We start from the raw sequence: 18,272 nt of genomic DNA, 5'->3' as shown, positions 1-18,272 counted from the left end.
TCAGGCTCTACCATCCTGGGAGAATGGGTTCGAGAGTGTCCCTTATTTTCACTGGAAGACCCTGGATGCAGCTGGAACGATCTGTTCTTTGAAAGTTTGGTCAAATTCCCTATAAATGCCCTGGGCCCAGTGTTCTCTTTGCAGGATCATATCACTCAACGTCTTAACAGCCGTGGCACTCATCGAGAATTCTATTTCTTCTCGAGCCACTTACAGGAAGTTACGCCTTTATGAACTTACCTGTCTACATTTTCACATTTTTTGCCGGAAAGTCGTTCCTGGGGTTCTCCTATCACTTAAGCTCGGACGCGGTCCTTTTCTGTCAGCACTTGGAAGGCGTTCCGCTGGCTTCTGGCTCCCATCGCTGCTGTTGAGAAATCAGCTTCCAGGCAGTTGGTGTTCTTTTGTGAATAACTTTTTTCCTCAGGTGGCTTTTGGGACCTTTGTCTTCGATGGGCCGCGGTGCCACCATGACAGGCATGGTGCCCTCCCTCTCTTCTGTCCTGCTTGTGCCCGCGGGACTTCCTGCTCAGCCTGACGTTTGCGGTGCCATTCCCTGGGGCAACTCAGGGATCCTGCTCCTTCCGTCTGGAGGTTCTAACATCCCATGGCTTGGAGACCGCCACCAGACACTCTCCACATTGGAACGCTTTCTGTGTCACAAGTGACCTCGATGGGCTCGGCCCGGTGGTTCTTCGGGGCTGGGCCGAGCCTTCACATATCTGGAGGCATCAGGGAGTCTCAGGCCTTTCGGCTCCTGGCAGCTGACCGGCTCTTGGCTGGGCCCATGGGGTGACCAGACCTCATGTCTTTTGTCATCCAGCAGCCTCGCCTGGGCTTGTTCACGTGATGGAGGCTGAGGCTCCAAAGAAAGTGCCCGTGAGCATTTCCGTGCGTTTCGTTTGTCAAAGCAAGGCGTATTCCAGGGGTAGAGAGAGACTCTACGTCTTAGTGGGAGGAGGTGCCTGGTCACATTTCAAGGGGTGTGGTGCAGGGAAGGGAATATTTACAGTCGTTTTTTCAGACAATCTGCGACACTCTCTGTACTAGTCTGCTTGGCTGCCATCACAGAATGCCACAGACTGGGGGCTCAAACAACAGACATGTATTTCCTCGTAGTCCTGGAGGCTGAAGTCCAAGATTAAGATCCAGCAAGGGTCCTGGTGAGACCCCTCTTCCTGGCTTGCACACGGCCCCTTCCTGCTGTGTCTCCACCGGGCCTTTCTCTGCACGTGTGGAGACATCTCTGGTGTTTCTCCCTCCGCTTGGAGGCCACAGTTGTATTGCATCAAGGCCCCACCCTTATGACCTCATTTCACCCTCATTACCTCCTTAAGGACCCTAGCGCCATGTGCATTCACACTGGGGGTTGGGGATTCACATGTGAATTTTGGGGGCACAGCTCAGTCCATAACGCTCCATCTCACCACGCGATGGGGAAGCATGTAGAAGACGGCACAGGGCGTCCTGCGGCTGGGCTGGGCCTGGAACAGGTGGTCATCACTTCCACCATGCTCCACTGGCCGGAGCTCCTTCACTAGCCACACCCTAACTGGGAGAGCTGGGAGTGTAAATGCACCAACGGGTTGGGGGGACGAGGCTTGCCACAGTCAGGCAGTGTGTGTTTTTCTCCAGCCACACTGAGTACCTGGAGATATGAGACGAGGCAGCCGGTCCCTGGTCCTGATCATCCCCTTGGGTTTATAAAACCCGTGGTCATTTTGAAAGGCCCTCACTCACACAGTCTCATTTAGGGGTCCATCATAATAGTATTGGGGTAGAAGGGAGCACTGCGGCCAGAAAGGTGGTGTGATGGTTGAAGGTCACTTGGATGGGGAGTGGCAGGTGCTGTGCCTGGCAGCAGGTCCCGTGGCTGCAGAGCCATTGATGAGAAACAGTGCCCTGTGGCCACAGTCTGGTCGTGGTGGCAGTGTCCCTGGCCATGAGGTGGCACCCGTGGCTGTGTCGTCAGTCAGTGGTACAGCTGTGACCCACGACTTCCTGGAAGGTGACAGCCGTGCCCAGGGCCGTGGTGCAGGATGGGTGCCGTCCTGTCTCAGGAACGCAGCTGTGCTCCCTGCCTCCTGAAGCTCCCACGGCTTCTCCAGCCTCCCTTGTGTTCTAGCAGAGGCCTGACATTCTTCTAGCAAATTCCTTCCTGCTTCAGGGGCCAGTTTCTGCCATTCGTAGCCAGCAACTCTGGCTGCAACAGCTGAGGAAACTCGTCTGCTGGGGCTGCTATAACAAACATGCCACGGACGGGGCGGCTGAAACAGCGGATGCTCGTTTCTCACGGTTCTGGAGGTTGGAAGTCAGAGGTCAGGGTGCCCACACGGCTGGGTTCTGGTGAGCTGGGCACCTTCCAAGTGTGCAGACAGCCACCTTTCTGCTGTGGCAGAGAGGGATCATCCCTTTGTGTCTCTTCCTAGAAGGATACCAATCCCACCACGGGCCCACCGTCATGACCAGGTCGCCTCCTAACGCCGTCCCTTTGGGGGTTGGACTTCAACACATGAATTTTCTGGGGACACAGCAGGAACTGAGGAGCAGAGAGGCCAGGAACCCACCCCGGGTCTGGGAGTGGGAGCCAGACCGGAAGCCCTCCTGCCTTCCAGCCGCCTGGCGCCATGTGGAGGGGGAGGGGATTTGTCTGTCCCAGCCGCGGCCCACATTTTCTGGGGCCAGTGCGGGAGCAGGTGCAGCTGCCAGGCGGGGCAGCAGCCTGGGTCGCGGCCAGCACTCTGGAATGTGGCAGGACACTGCCCCTCCCTGCAGGGATGACCATGTGCCAGGCTCCTGGTGTGGCGGATGCGTCGGTGGCCACAGTCCCCATCCGCCATCCGGCTCCACACCGGCTGTCCCCAGGCCAGCCCCTGGGGGCCTGGGATGTATGGGGAGCATGAATGGGGCTCTTTGGCTGGGCAACTGTTCTGTGGAAGGCGGCTGGTGGCCCACACATGACATGGGCTGGGGGGTGGAGGGATGGGATGGGGGAGACACAGAGCTGCCTCCTGGGCCTGGTGTGACCCTGCTCTGCATCAGGCTCCAAGGAGACTTCCCGGGGGCATCAGGGTCAGGCTTGTGGCCCACCAGGGACCTGTCCTCTCAGATCCCCGGGGACAGTGGGAAGGGGGCGCCCAGAGGGCGTGGACCTGGCCTTCTGCACTCAGCATGGAGCTGCTGAGCTGGGACTCCACCCCAGGGCTCTGCCTGCCCCCATGGCTCCCATTCCGGGCTCAGCTGACGTGGGTCAGTCTTGGTTGGCGAGACTTCTCGGCTCTGAGCTTCAGCTCCCTCTGTGAGTGACAAGGACCCAGCCACCCCAAGGGCCTGGACAGGATGAAGACCACACACATGCCCCATGAACGCCAGTTCGTCCTGGCAGTGCGGATTTCCAGCCAATAGGACACTGTTTATCTCTTCACTCTTATCCCGCCTGGAACGTAAGGCCCTTGAGGAAGAACAGGTGCACTGCTTCTCTAGGGTGCTGCCCCCAGCTCTGCTGCTGTCCCCTTATCTGCTGGGTGCTCCTGAAGGCAGGGGTGTTGGAGGCCGTCTTAGAGATGGGGGCTGACGTCCAGGGTGTAGACCTGCCACATCTCCCAAACCACCTGGGCTCAGGAGGGTCGGGGAGCTTCTGGCCTGGAGCCACAGCGGGAGGAGGGGACGTGTAGAAGCTCAGAGGGCCCTCTGAAGGGGGCTCCCAGAGTGCCTTTGCAAGCAGCAAGCTCCTCCAAGCCATCCAGGGGGGTGGGGCGGGGGTGCAAGGCCAGCACCCAGCGGGACAGCTCCCAGTCCAGGGTGGGGAGACCAGACACGGAGACCTGGGGCACTGTGGGGCACAGTGGGTCCGGGCCCCACCCACCACCAGGCAGCAACCTGCAGTGGGGCCGCGTTGCAGAGTGACATGGAGAGACGCCCCTTCACAGTCTGCCTAGGGAGTGGGGGCCCCCTGAGGGAGAGCCCGAGTGCTGGGGGGGCTGGGCAGTGTCCTGGCCAGGGTGGTCCCAGGTTTGGTCTGTTGTCAGGGTGTCTGGTGACAGCCCTGAGGTGGTGGTGGTGGGCGGGGGGCAGGTGCCAGAGGATGAAGCCAGGTTGGTTGAAGACAAACTTTAAAATTGGGAAATGTGGACGCAGGAGTGTCCCTTTTTTGTTGGGCTGTTTTCTTTGCTTTTGGAAGAGAAGCATCTCCCGGCCCCCGGGGTGAGCAGTGTCGGAGCCCCAGACTGAGCCTCGTTCTGGAGGGGGGCCCCCGGTGGCCTCAGGTGCCCCGCCTGCCCATTGCCCGGGCCGGGCCGCGCAGGGGGCAGAGGGGCGCTGGGGCGGAGGGGCCGCGGGTGGCCGTGCGCGCACCTCGGCGGGGACGCCCCAGGCGGCCGGGGGAGCCCCGTGCGCCCCGCCCGCCGCCCCGCCCGCCGGCCCGCCCTCGCCGGCCCAGCCCAGGGCCCTCGCGGAGCTATTTTGAAAGTGACCCTGGGCTGTGCGGCCGCGGGGCGGCGGGGCGAGGCGCGGCGGGCGCCGCGGGAACCATGACAGAAGATGACCGAGGCGGCGCTGGTGGAGGGCCAGGTCAAGCTGCGGGACGGCAAGAAGGTGGGGGCGCGCGGCGGGCGCGGGGCGGGCGCGGGGCGCGGGCGGCCGCTCACGCTCCCTCTGTCCCCGCAGTGGAAGAGTAGGTGGCTGGTGCTGCGCAAGCCGTCGCCGGTGGCAGGTGAGCGGGCGCGGGCGCGGGGCGCGGAGGGGCGGGCGCGGCGGCCTCCAGCGCGGCCGGCCGGGGCGCAGCCAGCTCGCCCGAAATAGCCGGCGGCGCGGGCTGTAACCGGAGAGCGGCCCGGCCTCGGCCTGCTCCGGCCGCGGGCGCCGGGGCGCCGGGACCCTCCCGCCGGCGAGGACCCCCTTTCCAGAAGGGCTGACTGAGGCCCGGAGGGGCTGGCGGGGGGCGGCGGAGCCTGCTCTTGCCCCTCCTCCATCACGCAGCAGGGAGCACCCCCGAAACTTATGCTTCTGTGCGCCTCCGGGTTTGAGTTGCGTCGCTGGAGCCGAATGCGCATGGCGGTGCGGACCCCGGGCGGCCCGTCCACCTTCCCCAGGTGGAGCAGAGGCTGGGCTGCCAGGTGGGAGCAGAATGCTGCTTCTGTGTCTGAGAAAGTAAAATCCCCGCTGTGGGGGAGCAGCTCTCGGGAGGAGACGGTGGCGCCACCCCAGCTCTCCCCGCCGCCCAGCGCCCCCAGCGGGGTCGGCCAGCCCCGAAGTTGGGCATCTTCAGCCTCAGCAAGGATTCAGGCGCGGTTGGGAGACTCGAGCTGTGCGGCTGCAGCTGTTTCTGAGACAGGTGCCCTGGAGCCGGCCCAGGCCCCAGGGGTCTGTGTGGGATGCTGGGGGTGTGCATGCACGCTGCCTCACACGTGCGGGGCTGCCAGAGCGTCTTCCGGGACGCCTGGGGTGTGTCATTTCCCAGGGAGGGCGGGGGGCGTCCTCCTTGTTCTGCGCCTGGGGCCCCTCCTCTGTCCCTTCTGCTGAGCCTGCTCTGGGCACCTCATGGTTGCAGCGCGAGGGCCTCCTTTTGGCTGCGACACACTCCTTGCTCGCCTCAGCTTCTCCTCCGAGGGGGCCTGGGCTCCGTGCCCGGTTCATTCATCCAGTCTGTCTTTCCTGTCCAGACCAGTGCCTGGTGCCGTGGGGTCCTTGTCCTGGGGAACTCCAGGGGTCCTGGTGGAGGAGGGGTAGGGGCTGGGGAGACAGAGGGGCCCCTAGCAGGCAGGGAGTGGGGAGGCACTGGCCAGGAGGAGGGCGGGGGCAGGGGCCACAGGGATGGGGGAGAGGCTTTGGCCACCTGTGGCTGGAGGCGGGGCTGGCTGGGGTCGGGTGTGGCTTGGTGAGACAGTGGTGAGCCGGGCTGTGCAGGCCCCCAGAGAGGCTCCTGGGAGGGGTGCCCCTCCTGAGGAGCAGCCCTGGGGGTGGTCTTTGTCTGTGTGCACGTGGGGGTGATTTGCAGCCCCGGGTGGTGGATTGTATCTGCGTATCACATCCCTGGTAGGTGCGCTGCCAGCCCGGCCGTGGAGAACGCCGTGGAGGAAGGGCCCTTCTGCACTGCAGGGGGGTTGGCAACGGGTCCCCAGCACCCCAGAGGCTGAGTCTGTAGCGGACTTGGTGGTCATCGAGCTTTTCCTGGGTTTTACCCCATGCCCAGGAGCAGCGGAGAAAGCGGCCGTGGTGGTGGAGCGCCACGGTCCGGGAGGGTCGAGCTCCCAGGCCAGAGAAGGGAGGACGTTCTAGGTGGGGCCCCACGTGCGCAGGGCTGCAGAGGTTGGGGACAGGGTGGGAGGGCATGGAGGGCGGTGGAGGGCACCCCCCTCTGGGCTGAGGTCCACTCTGAGCCGCACCCATCATCTCGTGTCTTACCCAGTGTCTCAGAACGCCCACTGTCGGTGCCAGTCACCGCGGTGGCCCGCTTCATCCTCACATCGCATGAGGACTGCCGTCATGCTCTTACAGATGCTGGCCAGGCAGGGCTCCAAGCTGAGCCCCCTGCCACGCTGGCCTGCTCTCAGCGGCCTTGCTGGTGCCCAGTGCTGACGCTGCGCTGCCATTGGTCCACCCTCCCCTCAGGTCAGCGTTCCTGACCTCCCCCCCCCGCCCTCCCATCCCTGGCTCTGGGCCCATGTGGCCCCCTCTCTGGAGTGCGTTGGGGTGGGCCTGCCTTGGCCCCCGCCTCACCTGCCCTTGTCCTGGACACCGGCTCCCAGGGGGCCTCAGGTGTAGGGGGCAGGTTGGCATCCTGGAGGACACCACAGCTAGGACCCCCCAGATCCTGCATGTGGCAAACGGGGGAGGCCTGTGAAGGAGAGAGCATGGGCCAGCCCGCCTTCTCGTCATAAAAATCCAGGACTCTTATCTTTAAAAACGGTCCTTTCCTTCCGGGAGGGCCTCAGGGGCAGTTGAGAGGTGCCCCCAGCCCGAGGCAGGCCCAGAGGACACCCTCCGCTCTGGGCTCTTTCTCCCGTTGGCACTTTTCTTAACCAGGAGCATTTCTTCTGACAATGAAGTTTCGTTAGTGAGAGAAAGAAAAAGCTTTGCTTTTATTACACGAAGTGACGAATCTTCACAAACAGGAGTAATGCTTCAGTGGGACATGTCCCTTGGGGCCTCAACCTCTGGCCTGGCTGGAGAATTCGTGTCTGGGTCCCTTCTCTGGGCTGGGTCCCCTTGAGACCTGCTCTTGCTACTGACGGTGGGGTGTTGGTTCAGCCTCACTGGGTCCCCGCCCTCAGTCCTGGCACTGAGCCCTGGAAGGCAGGGTCTGGGCTTGGCCTCAGCCTCCTGTCCGCATGGAGACCTCACGGAAGACAGCCAGGGCTCCCCGCAGCCCCGGGTCAGGACTGGGAATCGGAGAGCCGGGCTCAGATCTTGGCTCCGCTGGCACAGACTGTGTGACACTGACAGTCCTAGTCGGGCTCTTGTGATGGTCCCCGCGGAGGGCAGACAGATGGTGGGTGGGAGGGCTGACCCTGGACCTGTCGGGCCCGTCTGCTTCTGCTGGCCTGTGCTCTGGGGGCGCCGTCTGTGTGAGCCGGCACAGCCCTCCACGGGCCCCAGGCCCACCCTACGAACCAGCTTCCTTCCTGGTGGCATCACCAACAGGCCTGGGCCAGGGTCAGAGGGGCCCCTCCTGCCTTTCACCTGAGGCACCAGCAAGCTGGCCTGGTCAGCAGTCCCCATTCCCAGGCCGCTGCCCCCTCAGCAGGGTCCCCTAGGGCTCCTGCCACACTGCTCTGCTGAAGGCGCTGGCTCAAGGTCACCATGACCTCTGAGGGCCAAATCCAGTCCCTGCCGGGCCTCCGTCCCAGGCCTCCAGCTGTGTCCGAGTGGGTGTCGGCCTCGTCTCCCTGGCTCTCCATCCTCTGTGGCTTCCCCTCCGCCGCCGAGGCCGAGGCCGGAGGTTTGCCTCTGCCTGGCCGGCCCTCCCTGCAGCCCAGCCCCCGGCTGTGATCGCCTCGAGTGCTCATGACTCCCCGGTTATTTTTACTCCAGACGCGCGTGTCCAGCTGCCTGCGTGCGCCGCCCGGCATCTCATGGGCCTCTCCGGCTCACGTGTCCTGGACAGAACCCCACCTAGCCCCCCCGCCGCCCGCCCGGCAGCCGCCTCCCCAGGCCTCCCTTCCCCCGCCTGCACCCAGCATCGCCCTCACGGCTCCCCATCCCCGCATCCCGCCGGCCAGGAGGTCCTGTGAGTCAGTACCACCTCAGGCAGAGAGAGGGCCTCCTCTGGCTGTCACTGCGTTCCTGTGGAGCAGCCCCCGTTTCCTCTCTGCCTAGGCCAGCAGCACCTCCCACCAGAACAGCCGCAGGAGCCTGGAGGCCTATGCTGTTACCCTGTGTCTGTTCTCCGCATGCAGCCAGGCTGAGCCCTCTTTGCTGAGAGCCCTCGGGGCTCCCTGGTGCACTGGGATGAGGATCAGGTGCGCTCACCAGGCCCACCTGGCCAGACCCCACTGACACCTGGGACCACTCTTCCCCTCCCCTCATGCTGGCTGGCCCTTTGGGTCCCTGCCTCTGGGCCTTTGCACTGGCTGCTCCCTCTAGTACAGTGCCATTCCCTGTGGGGCTGTTGGGCTGGCTCCGTATATCACTCAGGAGTGGTTCTGTTGTCTCCTTGGGGAGAGTCTCTGACCCCAGCTTAGGTCCCCGACAGCTGCTGTCATCAGTGCCTGTTCCCATCCCCTGAGTGCTTCCTGGCAGTTTCTCCTCCATCTGCCTCTTCAGTCCCTCTCCTCTTGGGTGTCAGCTCTGAGGGACCCGGCTCAGTCCCTTGGGTCCCTGCTGTTCCCGAGCAGAGTGAACTGGGCTGAGGGCTGCAGGGAAGCGGACTGGCTGTGGGCAGAGCGGGAGGTGTGGTGGGCTCTGGGGGTCCCGGCGCGGGGTTCTGTCAGTGTCAGGCCTCTTGTGCGGGGTCCGAGGTGCCCACGGGGCACTGGCCTCCCCCAGCTCGGCCCCCCGGCCCTGCTCACCACAGGTGGCAGTTGCTGGAGGCAGGGCCCGCTGAGTCCAGGGGGCGGGTCCTCTACGGCCAAACCCAGTCCTTCTCTGTCTGACGATGACATGGGTCTGGCCCAGGCCCTGGCCGAGATCCCCTGCTCGTCCTGCTCTGTGCTCGCTGGCGGGGTGGCACTTGCTGAGAGCCTCGCCGGGCCAGGCCGGGCTCTGTTAGCGCTTCGGCTCTGCGGGGGCTGGGGGTACCCATTTCTCAGATGGAAAGCAGAGGCTCCAGGAGCTGAGGAACAGTCCCCAGTCGCCAATGTGGGGTTTGAACCGGGTCAGCCCCTGCACACGAAGTGGCCGTGGGGATGATGCGGAGTGTGTGTGTGCGTGTGTGTGTGTAAGAACGAGCATGCAGAATGCATATGTGTGCATGCATGTGTGAGCATGCACGCATTCGTGAGCGAGTGTGTGGGTGTCTGTATGTGTGCATCTGTGAGTGCATGCCAGCCTGTGAGCATGCGTGAGTGTGTGAGTGTGAGAGTGCGTGCACCCCGTCGGTCCCCTGCCGTGGTTTACATCTTTGGCACCTTTTGTCATTGCCACATCTTTCCCTCCCTCCCTCCACCCCCTTCCACAGTGGCCCCCCCACCCGCCCTGGCCTGTGGGTGCTCGTCTCCTGCCCCGGGCCAGGGCGGTCCCTGGTCCCCGGTCCCCACAGGCTGCAGCCCCATGGCCCCCTTCAGCCCCAGGCTTGCAACACAGGCTGCTGCTGCTGCGAGCGGGGCCAGTGCGTTCCTCGGGGTCCTCAGGGCCGCCTGGCCTGGAGAGGAGCCCGCCCGAGGCCGTGTGTGGGGCAGCTGGCATGCTGGGCGAGAAGGCCAGCGGGGCTTCCTCCGCCCTGACCAGGGGACCCGTCCCAGGGACCAGGCTCGCTGGCCTTCACGTGGTGGCATGCAGGCTCGGCGTCCGTCCCTCTGGCAGGGCTGGCCGTGTCACACCCTGGGGGTGCCGGCACTGTCTCCCCTGCTCCTGCTTTGTCTCTGGCCCCAGGCCGAGAATTGCCCTTCTCCTGGCCTGGCGCTGCCTGGCCCTCCCCACAGGAAGGGATTTAAAGATAGGGTCCATCTGTGGCCCGAGGGGCTGGGGCGGGGACAGGGCGGTGCCGTGGCTGGAGCATGGGGCCAAGGGGCCATGAGGCTCTTGGCCGTGGGTGGTCAGGGAGGCGGTCAGCTCCCTCGGAGTAGGCCACACAGCTGCCTCTCACCTGCGTTGCTCACGTGTAAAAACAGGACCCGTGACCTGGGGTGTCTTCGTTTCCTGGGGCGGCCGTAACAAATCGCCACCAACCTGGGGGCTCCTAAGACAGCAGGCTCTTCTCTCTCAGTCCTGGAGGTCAGCCGCCCAAAGTCTGGGTGCAGGCAGGCCGGCTCCTGCTGGAGGAGCTCGGGGGCCCCTTCCCGCCTCCCACTCTCGCCCGGCGGGTCCAGGTGCTCCTGGGCTTGCGGCGCACCAGCTGTCACTGTCTTCACGTGGCTCCTCCACTCCTCTTAGGTCACGGTCATTGGATTTCGGCCCACTCTCATCCTGGAGGGGCTCATCTCGAGATCCTAACTTGATTATATCTGCAAAGACCTTTTTCTAAAGAAGGTCATATTGGCAGGTTCCAGGGGTCAGATGTGCTCCTACCTTTTGGGGGCCCCCATCGAGCCCACTACAGATGCGCGAGGGCGCTCGTGGACCCGGATCTTCAGGAGTAGGATATGGCTGCATTTCAGACACAGCCGGGATCCAAAAAGACTGGACGGGCCGGGGGAAAAGGGTCTCAGGGACAAACGTCGGCTCTTGGCGCGCGGGCCCCCGAGACCAGTCTTGCTGACAGACATCCAGGGTGCGGAGAACTGCTCGGCGGCAGGAGGCACCAGGAGAGCGTGAGGAGCCGCAGGGTGACGCACTGGCCGTTGTAGAAAATTCGACTCTAGCCCAGGAGTCGACAGACTGCACCCCTGAGTCAAAACTGGCCCCCTGCTTCTATCTGTGATAAAGTTTTACTGGAACACAACCGTTCACTTATGTGTCGTTAAGTCAAATAGTTGTGACAGAGACTGTATGGTCCACAAAGCCAAAAACAATTACCATCTGGCTCTCTACAGATAGGTTTTTTTTGACCCTGCTCTTGGCTATATTACTGGGAGCATAACGCCTAGAACAAAGGAGGTGATAGTCTGGTTCTGCTCTTCCGGTCAGGCCTCACCTAAAGCGATGGTCTTTCATTTGACAGCACATCCCTACCCTCCTCTGTGCCAGGCGATGGGGCTGTCACTGCGCAAGCAGGAGTGGGCCTGCCTTCAAGAGCTCACCTTTGTGTGCATGTGCGGGGCGGTTGTAGGGGACAGAGCAGCAGAGTGACAAGAGATAGACAGCTGGGTAGAAAAACCACCGCGAGGGACGCGGAGCCTGCTGTGGGGAGGGGGCGGCAGGACGTGGTCGGTGTGTCTGGGGGTGTGGGTGGTGCGGCTGTCTCGCTGCGCTCCCTTCTGTCACTGCCCTCTGTGCTCGCGGCTTCTCTCCTATCACGTGCAGGAGGCTCTTTACTGCGAGTCTTTCTGTGCTCACTGCCTCCTGAAGTTCTCACCTCTGGGGCCTCTGGTGGCACATGTGGGGACGTTTCCATAATGGCACATGACCTTATGCCGCCTGGATGACATTCCTCTCTGGCCGGCAGTGAGTTCCGAAGGAGTCAGCCGAGTGCAGCCACATCTGCAGGGAGGGAGGGGTGGCCTCGGGTCCTCGGGGGTGCCGGGCTGCTCTCGCCCCGGCCCTGCTGTGCGTCCGGGCCTGGCGGGGGGATGCGCCATCTCCGGTGGGCCAGGACCTGCCTGAGTCAGGTCACCTGGGCCTGGTCCTCGCCTGGTTTGTGGGGCCTGCTTTTCTGAGGATTAGAGGGGACACGTTGCTGCCCCCCTTCCCTCTCTGCACAGGGCAGGGGCACCCAATTCTCGGGCTGTCAGGTGGGGTGCAGTGGTCTCACCCGGAGGTGTTCACGCCGGGCCCGTACCCCACACGCCCCTCAGACACGGCAGACGGGCCGGTGGCGGGCGGCGTCTGGAACCGCATCCCTGCGCCGAGGGCAGCTGGGCCCGGGGTCCGCTGTGCCGTTGGAGTAACAGGACGGCAGTTACAACGAGGGGGGGCGGGGGGGGTCTTGAGGACAGAGGCCTGAGGGGGCCGGCCTCGGGCACATCCCCTGCAGCCGGGAGGAGACTGCTGCTCGGGGCCTCGGGGGTGGGCTTGGGTGGGGTCTGGCAGTGGGACCTGGGGCCCAGCGCCTGCCCCTCCCGGGGCTGGAGTCCAGGAGCCGAGGTGGGTCTGCTGTGGCAGGAAGGGGCACAGGCTGAAGGTGCGAGTGCCCCGCAGGCTCTATGCCCGTCCCCTGGGCCACCACAGCTCCTGCAGCCCCCAGGAGCCCGCAGGAGCCTAGCGCCCGGGGCAGGGTGGATGTGCCGGCGGGGCCCGGACCCAGCCTTGGGGGTCTGAGTGGGACGGGTGGGTGGGCCACGAGGTGTTGCGGGCCCACTTGTGCCCATGTGGCCTGCAGGCTGTGTGGGGTGGGGATGCAATTTTGTACGCGAGGGAATGGAGGCTCAGAGTGGCTGGGTGGCTTGCTTGGGGTCACGCCTTGACCGAGGACTCTCTGAGTCTGGGGCATGCTGGGGACTTGGGGGTGGCATCTGTGCTGGCCTCGCGCCCCTGATGGCCCCTCATGCCTCCTGTCTGTCCCGTGACCTCCGCAGACTGCCTGCTGATGCTGGCCTACAAGGACAAGTCGGAGCGAGCCAAGGGCCTCCGGGAGCGCAGCAGCCTGACGCTGGAGGACATCTGTGGCCTGGAGCCCGGCCTGCCCTACGAGGGCCTGGCCCACACGCTCGCCATCATCTGCCTGTCGCAGGCCGTCATGCTGGGCTTCGACAGCCGGGAAGCCATGTGCGCCTGGGACGCCCGGATCCGCTACGCACTTGGCGAGGGTGAGTGACGCCAGGGCTCGGGGATCCGAGGGGACAGCTCCACCCTTAAGTGTCCCGTGGGGCCCGCACCCACGGGCTGCAGAGGCCAGGACGTGACTCCAGGGCACGTGCAGCAGTATCTGAGTACCTCCTCCACCCGGCTCTGTGCTTGGGGTGCGAGGAGGGATGTCACAGTGTCACCGTCCCAGGGTGACAAGGCCAAGGAGGGGAGGGAGGAAAACAGGGCGGGCCCTCACGGCCCTGCAGGGCGGCCGGCGGGCAGACGGGGTGGCAGCTGCCTACTCCTGGCCGTGCGAGCAGAGGCGGGCGGCCCTGGTTGCGCCAGGGCGGGACTGAGCCCCAGCAGCAGAACGGTGGGGGCCGACCCTGCGGACAGCAGTGAAGCCGCAGGCCCGGACTCGCCTCGGACGCCGGAACACACAGCCGTCAGCATCAGTGATAGCTTAATACAGTAATTAAAAAACTCAAAATCCATTTAAAATAAAGACCAGCTCTGAGCCCGCACGTGCACCTCACTCGACCCCAGGACCCTGGCCAGCCTTGTCTTTGTTGTAAACATTTGAGATTTGGTTCATCATGGACTTTTGCATCAATTTTTCTTTGTTTAAATAATCATTCAAGTATCATTGATCTGGGCCGAGGAGCGTTTTGGGCCCGAGGTGAGGGCCTCGCTCGCCCCGCCCCAGCCCTGCCGGGCAGCAGCCCCTCCCACCTCCAGGAGCCCCCAGACCAGCGCTTTGTGCAGGGGGCGGGTGGACGGCTCAGTGAGAGGGCGCAGGGGCCGGAAGGAAGAGCCACACCTTTCCAGAAGGTTCCCCAGTTGGGGGCTCCCACCGGTTCAGCCCGATTCGGTGGCACAGCTCCCTCTGCTCCTACGGGGTGGCAGTTCTTGCACAGATGCAGCTGGCACACTTTCATGGCGCCTTTATAGAAATCACGATGAGGACGTCATGATGGGTTCGCTGACGCCCAGCCACGTGGGACCAGGTGCGCCTGATGTCCCTGCCCAGTAGCCCTCGACACCCCCACTGCAGGACCTCGGGGTGGGGCTCAGTAGGGAGCTGGAGACGGGTGGGATGGCCTGCTGCCTCAGGGCTGGAGACCAGGTGGCGGCTGAGGCGGGCCAGCCACTGTCTGCCGGGCCGTACTGCACGCTGCACCCACCCCCTCCGAGAGGCGCCATTTGGGGTGAGCAGAGCTCCTCTTCCTCCTCGGAGCAGCGTCAGGGCTGGAGGGCCGAGTGGAGGAGGTGGACGAGATCGCGGGGAGCCGTTTGTCGTGCTCAGTGCCAGGGAGAGCCCCTAGCTGGAGAGTGGAGGGTCCGCGGTTTCTTGAGTGTCCTTGTGGCCAGGTTGGGCTGTAAGGCAGATCCTAGACTTTCCGTGAACTGACCGGAGGCTGGGCCTCCCTGAGCCTCAGTTTCCCCATCTATGAAATGGGACGATGCCAGCTGCCCATGGTGGGGTGTTTCCTGAGGGGAGGTGCTCTGTGAACAGGGATCCCGACAAAGGGTATTGTCAGCCGTCCCGTGTGAAGAGCTCGCCGAGGCCAGCTCCTGGGGCAGGGATGGGAAGGGTGGTCAGGGCAGCCCCTCTGAGGACTTGCCCCCCGCACCCATGAACAAAGTGGTCCCGAAGGGTAGGGGAGGTGAGTAAAGCCACCCCAGGGCTGGACACCGCTCTGGGAGCCGCTGGCGAGGGTAGGGCCGTGGTGCAGGGCCGCGGTGCCCGAGGGAGCTGACGCCTGGGGTGCTCCTCCCCTCCTTCCTCCACCCCCCGGTGATGCCCTCTCGCCTCTGCCCGGCCCCTAGTGCACAGGTTCCACGTGACGGTGGCTCCAGGCACCAAGCTGGAAAGCGGCCCTGCCACTCTCCACCTCTGCAATGACATCCTCGTCGTGGCCAGGGACGTCCCTCCGGCCGTCACGGGGCAGTGGAAGCTGTCCGACCTCCGGCGCTACGGGGCCGTGCCAAATGGATTCATCTTTGAGGGCGGGACCAGGTGTGGGTACTGTAAGTATGCTGGCTGCGGGGACCCCAGACCCCAGGCAGCTCCAGGGCTCTCAGCTTTCCCCGCAAACCTTGGCTTGGAGCCAGCCCACCCCTCGCAGGCTCGCTTTGCCGGCGTCTCTGAAACCCGGCGAGGTTCTGTCTCCCAAAGATCCGGTGCTTAGCGCCGAATCCAGACCCTCAGCTGACCCTGCTCTTCCTGGTGGAGGGAGGGGAACAAAGCCCCCACAGGAGGCGCTCAGCATCTCTGGAGCGAGGCCTTCACGTCACAGCTCATGGCTCTGAGTCTGAGGTCACAGAGCGTCAGAGCTGCTCATGTTTGCATTTAACGGGAAAAAAAAGAATAAACTTATCAAGGACTTACTGAGAAACACATTTGTGGACCAAGGATTCCCTGTGGACAGACCAGCTCCCACCGTCTGTGAGCCCCCACAGCCAGGTGCAGGGTGGGGCAGGAGGAGCTGCCCGGGTGTCACAGATGGGGGCCCTGCCCAAGCTCTGAGGGCAGGGCGTCCCCGAGGGCTGTAGTGATGTCCTAGGCGAGGTGAGTGCAGAAACTGGAGTGAGTGTGGAGAAGCCGCCAGCGAGCTGGCCTCCAGGCTCGGAGGCCTGGCCGGAGCAGCGCACCCTTGCCCCTCCCACCGGGAGTTGGGGCCCCGTGGGGACGGGGGTTATTCCAATGTTCACTGCCCACAGTTCGCTGAGTAGGAGGTGTGCACGCGTCTGGGCCCCTATATGGACCTGCAGTCACTGGTGGGGGCGGAGCGCGAAGCCCCTTCATCCTCTCTCCAGAGGAGCACGTCTGTCTGTGCTGGCTGCCCAGGGCTCGCGGTGGGGCCGAGTGGCCTCCTGGTGACCGGGCATGCAGCCGCAGTAAGCACAGGCAGTGTGCTGGGTTGGAGGGTGGGCCCCGGGTGGGAGCCGTGCGCTGGGCCCAGTGTTGTGCACCCCATCCCTGTTCAGCCCGGGACCCCCGTCAGACAAGGATCGTCGCCCCCTCCCTGGGGCGAAGGTGAGGATGGAGGCTCTGAGCTGCTGGCGACCTCACTCTGCCTGCCCCCCACCATTATGGGCATTGATCCCCTGACCTGCGCTCTCGTGGCTCAGGGCCTGCCACAGCCTTTCGGTCTGGCCAGGTTGGATAGGGGTCTGCCGGGCTCCTGGGCTTGGGTCATGCCTGGATTCTCTGGGCAGAAGGAATGCCTGTGAGGACGTGGTCGTGCTGGATGCTGGCCACCTGGGCCTCCTCGTTCTGCAAGGGGCAGATGGGGTGGAACAGGCTGATTGGGCCCATGTTCCATCGGCTGTGCCAGGCACTGGGAACAAACCCAGTGGGTCTTGTGGCAGGAGCCAGCCCTGTGGGGGTAGCCTGTGAGGAGATGAGACACAGACTACAAAGATGCTCGATGAAGACATGAACGAGCAGGCGAGGGTCCAGTTCCCGCTCGAGGCAGCTGGACATCTGCAGCAGCTGCATATTACAATGCTCGCTGGGTTGTGGGCTTGGGGGATGTTGTGAGTTTGGAGATGCAAAAGGAGGCAGGAGGGGGTGATGAGCAGAGGTGCAGGTGGGTTTGTGGGGCAGCTGCCTCTGGAGCCAGTGGGGTGGCCACAGCTAGAGTCTGAAGGGCCTTGACTGCGGCCAGGCCTGTGCCTTTCCCTCCCCTGGGGTTCTGAGCAGGAAGTGAGCACAGCTGTTGGACCGCTGCTCTGGGCTGGTGTGGTGGGGCCGGCTGGGCCCGCGGTCAGAGACTGCTGGACGAGCCCTCGGACCCCCTTGTCTTGGGCCCATTAGAGGTCGTGGCACTTGGGGGTCCAGAACAAAGAGAGGTGTGGGGGACCCTCACCCAGCTTTATTCTCTCCCTTGCCTGGGTGGTTGGGTGCCACACGCCACAGTGGGCTGTCCCGGCACGTGGCAGCCCTCCGCTCCCGAGATCCCCTCGCTGTGGGGCGCCCTGGTGGAGGGAGGCCTGCGTGCTTGCCGCTCCCTGCTCGCCCCCAGGATGGCGGAACTCCCGGGCTCAGGCCTTCCTGGCGCTGATGCTCAGACAGGATCCTTTGTGGCTTCTTGAAGGACTGGGGTGCACACTGCCGGCGGCCGCGCTGGTGTGCGCCCCGCGGTGTTGGGGGCGGGAGGACCATTTCCTTGGAGACCCGTGCTATTTGGTGGATCTAATGTCATAGGGCCCACTGGGTATCTTCCTCTCAGGCCTCAGAGTTTGAACTCTGGACTCACGGTGTGGGTGGGCTTCTTGTCGGCTTGTAAACAGTCCGGGCATCCAGCAGTGGCTCCTGCGAGGGCGGAGGCTGGACCTCGCGCTGTTGTGTTTTCCCTGGGTTGCCAAAAAACCAGAGTGAGCTGGTACAGGGTCTCCTGGGGCTTCTGTGCGAGGCCTCGAATGAGTTCTGTGCGCAGCCCCGGCTGGTCCGGCAGACCTGCCTCGACCCACAGTGCTCCAGCCGGGCCTGTTCCGTCCCCCAGTGGGTCGCTGACCCCAGAGCGCAGACACTCTTGGGATTCTCAATCTCCCATCCTGCGCCACTGGCCGACGGCGGGAGAACACTGGAGGGGAGTGAGTGGCTGGGCCAGCCCAGCCCGTCCCTCTGCCCTCCCGAGGGGCCCACCAAGCTCTGTTCTCCAGTGACAAGCTTGCCCCTGCTCCACCGATTTAGGCTGGTTTTAGACTGTTACGGGAGACCGCCTCAGCGGAGCAAGGACGTCCTCATGCAGCGCTTCATGGCAGAGGGACGGGCCCCCTGCTCATGTGGTCGGACCACCAGGCCACTCAGGACCTGGGCGGAGGGCGGGTGGTTTAGGGCCAGGGAGGAGTGGGGGTCAGTGTCCTGGGGCTGCCGCAGCGAATCCCCTCCAGCCGGGGCCTTAGAACGAGGCACACGGATCCTTCCCATTTCTGTCCAGAGTCCCGGTGTGTGTAGGCCGGGCCACCAGAGGCTCTGGGGCCTCTGGGGAGGGTCTCTCCTGCCGTTCCTGGCTCCTGGGGGCTCCAGGAGTCCCTGGGCTGTTGGCCTTGTTGCTCTCGTCTCTCCTCTGTCTTCAGATGACATTCTCCCTGTCTTTTCTCCGTCCCGATAGGTCACCAGGCGTTGGTTTTGGGCCATCCCATAGTCCAGGATGAGGTCATCTCGAAATCCTTCGCTTGTTCACATCTGCAGAGACCCTTTTTCCAAACAAGGTCACAGTCATGGGTTCCAGGATGGGAACACATCTTTTGGGTGCCACCATCCAGCCCATGGCAGGGGT

At 64.0% G+C, this 18,272-nt stretch overlaps 1 protein-coding gene across 8 annotated transcripts in view; it reads left to right on the top strand.

Annotated features, from left to right (window-relative positions):
* The first annotated feature begins 4,371 nt into the window (after positions 1-4,371).
* DOK7 (docking protein 7) overlaps positions 4,372-18,272 on the top strand; it is a 35,987-nt gene continuing 22,086 nt past the window's right edge. For 2 of the 8 annotated variants that reach the window (XR_011437270.1, XM_070262821.1), the window contains exons 1-4: positions 4,405-4,593; positions 4,666-4,711; positions 12,771-13,001; positions 14,812-15,001. Coding sequence is in view for 7 of the 8 variants with exons in the window: in XM_070262821.1 (XP_070118922.1) it covers positions 4,540-4,593; positions 4,666-4,711; positions 12,771-13,001; positions 14,812-15,001 (521 nt within the window). In the remaining variant the exon portion in view is untranslated. Of the gene's footprint in view, positions 4,594-4,665; positions 4,712-4,784; positions 5,115-12,770; positions 13,002-14,811; positions 15,013-18,272 lie in introns of those variants that run through there. The other 6 variants (XM_023638456.2, XM_023638455.2, XM_023638457.2 and 3 more) reach the window with 6 other exon arrangements.

Source organism: Equus caballus, chromosome 3 (assembly GCF_041296265.1).
Source record: "Equus caballus isolate H_3958 breed thoroughbred chromosome 3, TB-T2T, whole genome shotgun sequence".
In the NCBI taxonomy this organism is placed as follows: domain Eukaryota; kingdom Metazoa; phylum Chordata; class Mammalia; order Perissodactyla; family Equidae; genus Equus; species Equus caballus.
This window is presented reverse-complemented; position numbering and strand designations above follow the sequence as displayed.